General features: G+C 55.3%; 2 protein-coding genes across 2 annotated transcripts; one reads left to right on the top strand and one right to left on the bottom strand.

Annotated features, from left to right (window-relative positions):
• Positions 1-4,636: 4,636 nt before the first annotated feature.
• TRIREDRAFT_81109 (Hypothetical protein) lies at positions 4,637-6,671 on the bottom strand (the record flags this gene model as incomplete). Its single annotated transcript, XM_006968265.1, has 3 exons — positions 4,637-5,558; positions 5,607-6,292; positions 6,444-6,671. The coding sequence occupies 3 exons, from the start codon at positions 6,669-6,671 to the stop codon at positions 4,637-4,639; spliced, it is 1,836 nt and encodes a 611-aa protein (XP_006968327.1).
• Positions 6,672-6,874: 203 nt separating this feature from the next.
• TRIREDRAFT_110816 (uncharacterized protein) lies at positions 6,875-7,554 on the top strand (the record flags this gene model as incomplete). The annotated part of the gene is made up of 1 exon (XM_006968329.1): positions 6,875-7,554. A coding segment is annotated over one exon (678 nt), but the record flags the coding sequence as incomplete, so codon positions are not given.
• Positions 7,555-8,015: the final 461 nt, after the last annotated feature.

Raw genomic sequence — 8,015 nt, 5'->3', positions numbered from 1 at the left:
GGTGGAGGAGGGAGGAGAGACTGAAGAGCTGGCGATTTGCGTGTCTTTAGTATGGAGGAGGGGGAGGGGAACAGATCAACGTCAGAGGCGGTCGGCTATCTGGCGCGGCTTTCTGCCCACTGATCGAATCGATACGATGAACTAGCGAGGAGGCGGATGGAAGCAGTCCACGGGGGGGTATCTGGACTGCCGATTAGGTGAACAGGACCGAAGGTGTCTCTGTTCGGTGGTTTTTCTTGCTGTGTGAAGCGTCGGTTTGGTTCCCAGCTTGTTGGCCCGCTAGGGAATGAGGCTGAATCAGGCACGAGAGAAGGCAAAAGACGGCCGCGGCAGAGGAGAGACTGCAGCTCGCTTTCGACAAGAGGGGGGAAAGGAATGGGAGATGGAAGACAGGAAGGGCTTCATCCAGAGCGAAGACTGGATCGTGCGGGTGTCCCGAGATAATAAACCGAAGCCCAGACAACAAAAAATCCCATCCGGCCATCCAGTGAGGATCGACGAGGGGCAAGGGAGCCAGACACCAGACACACACCCGACTGGGCCTCGCACAATACAAGGTACACAGGGACGGGCAGGGGTCGAGGGGTGTGCGAGAAGCTTTTTCGGGCGGGCTTAGGCGCAGCTACGGGGCGTTAGCGGCCCTGTGGCCCCCCTGTAGGCGGTGGCTCCAGTGGCTGCACACGCTGGACACGCTGCACAGGGGATGGACGGTGGGTGCCAGGCAGCTACTAACGAGATCTGTTGGGGTCGGCGGGCGGGTGTCTCGCTGCCATTGAGTTTAGCGGGGTGGGGACGAGGCTGGACGGATGAGGGTAGCCTCAGTTTGGGCATCGATTTGATGACGAGAGTCGAGATGAAGCAAGGAGGAAGATGAGAGATACTAGACTGGAGATGAGGATAACAACACCAGTACCGTAGTAGACGAAGCAGCTGGAGATAGCAAAAGTCATGGAGACAAGAAGGAAGGATCTCACCCGGTGGGCGCTGCTCGTATGCATCCCAGTGCATGTACATTTTACGTGCGGGAAGAGAAAAAAGGTTGGGGTGCCATCAACACACGCCTGACGCTTGATGCAACCACTGGCGATCTAAGACCCCGTTCTATCTGCCGGGAATCGATCGATCATTTTTGCGCCGACCCGATGCCTTCTCCTACCTGCGTATCGTACCTTGGGTGTCTTCCACAGCCACCAGTCTCCCGAAGACGTCTTCGTCTTTGACTTCACTCGGGGTGGTTGTAGGCTTGTAGCAGCCATCGGCAACACAACTTGAGCCCTGCCGCAAACGGGCTGACGATGGTAGCCCGACACTACATGTATCCAGGAATGGCCAGCACACCATCTGACACCTCTTTTTTCGTCCCTTGCTTACGATGCAGGCGGCACGCGATGGCCACCAGAAACAGAAGCAGAAGCAAGGCAGAGGATGACCGGTGCGGAGGATCGAGGGTCGGATCTAGGATGCGGAGCAGCGAGACGGAGTTGTGCTTGTCTTGTACGTACTGTAAGGTAACTGTCGGCTTTTGCGACGGGCTCCCCAGCTGACCTCTGATCGATACGGAGTATTACAAGTCCAGGTGAAGGCCAAGACATATTGACACCGTGACTGCCTTGTGTGACACCATGGATCGAGACACAGCAACCCCCAGCTGAACTACTATTCCGACCTGTTCACCCATCCAGGTTCAACAACAGAACGGGCCCTGCGTCACTCGAAGTGCATCCCCAGCACGAAGCCCGGCCCGGGCTCATTTCGCCTGTTGACCTTGCGGTACAGCTGAGGCGCGCCATCGCAACGACTTCCAGTCCCATCTCTCGGGCCCCGCGGACCGGCGAACGCAGCTTGGTGCCTTGCAGAATATCAACGCGATAAGTCCCGGCACGAAGACGAGACAGAGCATGGCAAAAACCTGCTGGAATCAAAGTCAAGGGGGTGAAGTGACTGACTTGAATCCCATGTTCCTCGTTCCGTGACCTTGGAAGATTAAACATCTACAGCCCCACCTCCGAGACCTGAGATTCCGGTCTTAGTCTCCCGTGCTAGAGACGAATGAGCAGAGGGGGATAAAGCATTATCAGCAAGTCGCAGATTGGAGTGTGAGATGCTTCAGTAGAACTGGTCGGGATATCGATGCTCTATACATCGAAATACGCGTACCTAGCCACAGCACGAGTGTCTACGTACGAGCAGCAGCCTATCATTCGCATCGACTCGAGATTCCAACACCAGATGCAAGATAACGTCGCATCTCCATCTCCATCTCCATCCGCATCACCACCACCAAAAGCACAAACCGACACCCCTCAAAAACGTCACCAAACCAACAAAAACCCATCAAAACGACCCAATAACCAAGTTACGCGTATTTCCAATAGTACAAGTCCACTACCTCACCACACCACCCCCTCGCCATAGCATAACCAAGTATTCCTGCTTGTATCACAAAACTCTCGTTCCCCCCCATCATTTTCCCATCGTCTTGACTTTTTTTTTTCTGGGCCCCCCAATTGTTGAGTTCCACCCAACCGCTTTGTTACTTTAGCTACCTCAGGTACCTACCTAGGTAGTCTATATGGATCTGCTTTGCCTTGACTTCCCGGCTGATTGCTTGCTTGCTTGCTTTGCCTCCTCTTCTTCCCACCCCATCCCAAATCTTCTTTCTGGTTTCCGTGCTAAAATGGCTCCGTAACGCTCGGGGGAACGGACCGGCTCACTTTAGCAAATCTCCTGTATCATTGCCGGTAGCCTTTCGCTCCGGGTATGGTATAAATCCTCTATCCTTCGTAACACCAATACATACGGTAGGTAATCAAGCAAATAAAATCCTCCAGACATTCGAATTCACAGCCGGTCCATAACAAAACACTCCTAAACTCGCCGACACCTCGTTCAAAAATATCCCGATACCGTCGACAACAAGCAAAAGAAACCAAAACAAGAAAAGCAGCAAACGAAAACGAAAGAAAAAAAAAATCCTCACACCCCAACAATTCACCCCAAACTGGAGACATCCCGCCCCCCTCCCCTCCCTCCTCATTCCAGCCAATCACATCTTCCCAGACAGACAAGCCAAAAATACGCCGACCGGTTATGATTACGATACCTTCCTGGACCCTTTTCGCTTTGCTCCCTTCCTGAATCGCGATCTTCCTAGTCTTTGATACCTAGTCTCGTGTCCCGTCCTCTCTCCTTTGGCTCGCACTTCTTCACTTGTTATTCATGCTTTTGTCGAGTATTTGCATTGAATGTAAATGGTCGATTCCGTAACTCAAGACCAAGGTTGGAATAGCACCTGATTACAGTCCCGTCGTGGCTTAACCTAAACAAGTTCGGGCGTATGAACCCGTCTTCAGATTCACCCTCTTCCATCTCAAGAAACTCCGTACTCCGTCGACGCAACCGGCTATGAGCGGATGGAGGGAGGTGTGCAGGTAGACCGTTATTACCCACGTTACCCACCCATGGAAGCCAGGAACTCGCTACTATTGCATCACTCCAACGCTTCCAGGCTCCGTTCCCAACAGTACTATGTGCTACCACTACCACTATCACTACTACCACATCTCCATCTACATCTCCATCTCACGATAGTAGCCCCTTTTTATTCAGATCCCCCCCTCTACCCTACAAAGCTACTACTACTTCACATCGATCCATCGACCGGAAAACACCACTCTCCAATACATACCTCAAGACCCAGACTCTCGTCTCCGTAGAAACCCAGTAGTAGTACCAAAGCACAAACCAAGCCCTCGGGCTCGTCATCTCTTCCACAATGCAAGTATACATGGCCCCATCCCGGCCCGAGCCTGTTTCGGCAATCCAATCTCATCTCATCTCATCTCATTCGCCAATCGACCTCATACATTCCCGACCAGCAACATACCATACCATACCATACCATACCATACCTCTTCTCTCTCACATACAATCACTCACCGAGCACGTCAACTACAAGAGGTAAAACATTGTATCAATTTTTTTTCTATATCAATACTATCTTGATATCTGCTGCTATCCTCCCTTTGCATACTCCCTTCTTTCCCCTCCTCTCACTAACCCACCCCTCCGATCCTGTCCCTCACTAAGAACAAATGAAAAGCAATCTATAGAAACTTATGCCTAGTTCTCTGTCGAGCTCAGCCCGTACCATCTCTTCATAACTTCCATGTTGTGCGTGTAGTCAAGTAGTGCCAAGAACAAGACCCCCTCTCGCCCTGCATCTCAGACTATCAGGACGAAAAAGGGTCGAGGTATAATAAACTTGGAGAAGAAGAAAACAAGAAACCAAAAAAAAACACAGATACCGAGAACCAGAAACGCAAGGAAAAATTGGATCAAGAGAAAGAATAAGTTGATCAGCGGGGGCGCAGAAAGGCAAACGACGACCAACCCTCAAAGAACAAACGTGCCCGTAATCATCATCAACACCTTGTTCGCCTCGGTGATGCCGATGTGGCACCGCGACCAAAATGCACCCGTTCCCAAAATACAGACAAACAATTGAACCGCAAAGCGAGAACTCGAGCTGTGAGGTAAAAGCTTAAGAGTGACGAAAAGAATGACAAAGAGATTAGGATAAAGAAGTAACATCTGGGAGACTATTGCGGGCTGCGCAGTCTCCCATGTTGAGAGCTCAATAAGTCTCTCCCAAGTCGCCCAGTTTCCTGAATCCAGTCGTGCTCACGCGCCCCGATCGAATGGGCACGCCGCCGCTGTTGGAGCTGCCATTGCTAAGGCTGATTCTCCTGGCTCCGCTCTGCCGCCTCAGGCCCGGGGCCGGAATCCCGCTGCCCGGCATGGGAATGCTACTGTTGGTGCCCGGCGTCGGGATGCCACTGATGCCTGCTCCTAGATCGTATCTGGTGGAGAACGTGCCTCGCCTGCTAGGCGTACGGTACACGGGCTCGTAGTCCTCTCCCAGCAGGTCGACGCCGCTCACACTGCCAGAGTGTCCGCGTACAGAGTTGCCAAAAGAAGACGCTGGTCGGCCGAGGGGAGTTCGAGTTCCCGCTGAGAAGGAGCTTCGCGACATTGGCCGCGGCGGTGGAGGCAGTTCGTTGCGAGATGGCGGCCTGCCGTAAGAGGTGTGGCTGGCTCGCGAGACTGGCCGGCTGGACTCCGATTCGTTCCCCCGACCGTTGGACTGCGTGCCAAACGAGAGCTTGCTAACGCCCGACGTGCTTAGCCGAGGCGTGTGGCTGGTCCTGGATGACGAAGCATAACTGCTAGTTGGTGTCAAGTCATCTCCAGTAAACACCGTAGACACCGTTGACTGTGTAGTGGCTCGCTTGCGGGTCCGAACGGTAAGCGACGACGTCGACGAGCTGGGAGGTGCAGCAAGTATCGGGGGTCGCGAAACCGGGCGAGGCGGAGTGCTGCCGCCGCTGCCCGGCGCCGGGAGCTTGGAGCGCACCGAGTGCACTCTGGCCTCGAGTCGCTGCATCTGCGCCGTGAGCAGGCGGATGTGCGACAGCGAGTTAGAAGCGGGGATCTTGTAGTTGCTGTTGCGCGAGACGGTGGATCGGTGACCGGGCGTCCGTAGAGGTGCGCCGCCGCTGTTGCTGCCGCCGGCACCGTTGATGCTGCCGATGCTGCTGATGGACGGGCGGCCACCAGTGACCACCCTCGTGCCCGTCGCAGAAGTTGTTCCACGAGCTCTCGAGCCCGCATCCACCGACGGCAGCCTCGTGCGGCGCATCGGGGCAGGGTTCGGCGTCCGCATCCGCGCGGGTCCTCTCGACATCTGGGCCGAGGCATCCGACATTGGCGGCGATGGCGGGTCCAGCAGCTCCGTCGTGGGCTCGCCCAGCGACTTGGTGATCTCCGGGGGCGTGGTGATGAGGGGCGAGCTCGCGGCCGAGTCGACGGAGGCATCCGTTTTCTTGTCAAAGGTGGGCGAGCCGAGGAGCGAAATATCGGACGAGATGGTCGAGTGGCGCGATTCGTACTTTTTGATCTTGTCCTGCATCATCTCGGCCTCGATCTTGAGCTCCGACAGCTCCTCTCGCAATCGTTGCGACTCGATGCGCAGCGCCTCTCGCTCCTGCTCGCCCATTCGAATCTCCTCCTCCATCAAGACGCCTCGTTCAACGGCCTGGTTGAACTTTGACTCCATGTCCTCGAGCGACGACGTGGTGTTTCGCGCCTGACGTTCGAAGTCATCGTTGGCAACCTCGGAGTCCCTCAGCTTCAGGGTTAATGTGCGGTTCGCCTCGCGAAGTGTGGTAATCTCTTTCTCGAGTGAGGCCTGGGCAGCAATGGTTTCTGCCTTTGATTCTTTATATTTTCTCTGCGCAGAGTGCGAAAGGAACAGATTAGCCGCCGTAGCCGAAGTGCGAGTGAAATCATCGCATGCGTAACCGGGAGGGGGCCGCAGAATCGTCACGGATCCCCTCCCAATCGCAACAAGGATACTCAAAAAGAGCGCAATCCCGACTTACCTTCCACTCCTCGACCTCAAATCGCAGCGCGTCCGCCTTCTCTTTGAGGATTCTCTCCTGCTTCTCTGCGCGCTCGATATCCTTCTCGAGTTCCTGCTCCAATTCCCGACTAGACTCTCGGAACTCGGCCAGCTCAGACTCCAAGAGCTCGTATTGCGACTTGTACCAGGCAAGGGCATCCTCGGCGCCGGCAGCCTCACTGGGAGGCGAAGACGGTGGCTCAGCCATGGCGGATCAATAGGTACTAGATAGCTATGTGTGAGCTGGGTGCTGTCGTCGCTTCTCGTTGTTCGTTTCCTCTCTCGTCGTGAAGGGCGGTGTGGGCATGGATTGTTGTGCGACGTAAGATGGTAAAATTAGACGACAAAAAAAAAAGTCAAGGAAAATTGATAGTGAATGAATCGTTATTATGCGGCTCGATATATCGCTAGGAAATCAATACGCGATGGAATTCGGCGCAATTCGTGAGGATCTGTTGAAACAAGAGACAAAAGAGACACAGGCTAGTGGTGGAGGTTGTGATCGTGGATCGTTAAGGAGAGTAATCGTCGGCGGGCCGGCGAGAGAAGCTGAGCTCAAAGCTGGTACAAACCAGCGGCTAAAAGAGAGACAGAGAGGACGAGAGAGAGTCGCCGTGGAGAAGATGGACGATGATGGAGGCGCAAAAAGATGCAGAGAAGACACGATCGGAATCGGCCGTGCGAAAGCTGTTGGCGGTAAGAGAGGCCCCGTTTGTCGCTGGATTGCCTTGCCCGTCGCCTGTCAGTTCCCACCGCCCGTTGCAGCCCGTCCAAGGCGCCCGCTTCAAGTTGCGCTCACCGAGGAAGCTGGAGAAGACCCCAAGCTCACGGCGATTATCGCGAGTGGACAAGCAGCCAGAGAGGCCGCTGTGTACGAGGATGCGCTCAACGTGAGAGGCGGAACGAAGCCAGAAAGCGCAGCAAGCCGCGGCAACGAGTCAAATTTCGCGAGCGCGCGGCGTCGCTGTGTTCCTGGCCGCCAGGGGATCCCGAGGAGCCGGTGCGGTGCGGATATGATGATATCGAGTATTCCGTGTTGCTTCTATTTCTTGGGCGAGAAGAGACAAGACGCAGACCCTGCCTGTCGCTGAGCCCGTTACAGTCCAAAGGCGGAATGCGGGAGGCTCTCGAGGAGGTGCAAGTTGCATGTTTCTGCTGGCCCGTGACGAGTTGATGCGACAAAGTCCCCTTTGGGCTGCATCACATTTGGCGAGCGGCAGGCGGCGCTACGCCCGATGCGGGCTAGCCTCAGGTGGCAGCCATGGGCAACAGCCTGAACTAAGGCCTGGACAGGGCAAGACGGGCAAGACGGGCAGGACTGCACGCTGAAGCCGCGCTGGGGAGCAGCAAATTGCAGCGGCTGGGGCGCTGCAGCTACAGCGGCACGGTCCCCTGGGACGTCACGTGGTGCACCGCCGCTGGCCACTGAGAGCGGCTGCAGGCCGCCAGGACAGCTGCAGCCAACTGGGGCGACCTGTCCACGTCTAGGCAAGGTACCGGTACCTGCCGCCTCCAGCTGCTGCTCTCCGTCTTTCGCAATTCGGGGTGCATC

The sequence above is a fragment of the Trichoderma reesei genome, assembly GCF_000167675.1.
Source record: "Trichoderma reesei QM6a unplaced genomic scaffold TRIREscaffold_22, whole genome shotgun sequence".
In the NCBI taxonomy this organism is placed as follows: domain Eukaryota; kingdom Fungi; phylum Ascomycota; class Sordariomycetes; order Hypocreales; family Hypocreaceae; genus Trichoderma; species Trichoderma reesei.
Note: the sequence above shows the minus strand (reverse complement) of the source record. Positions and strands in the feature narration are given on the sequence as shown.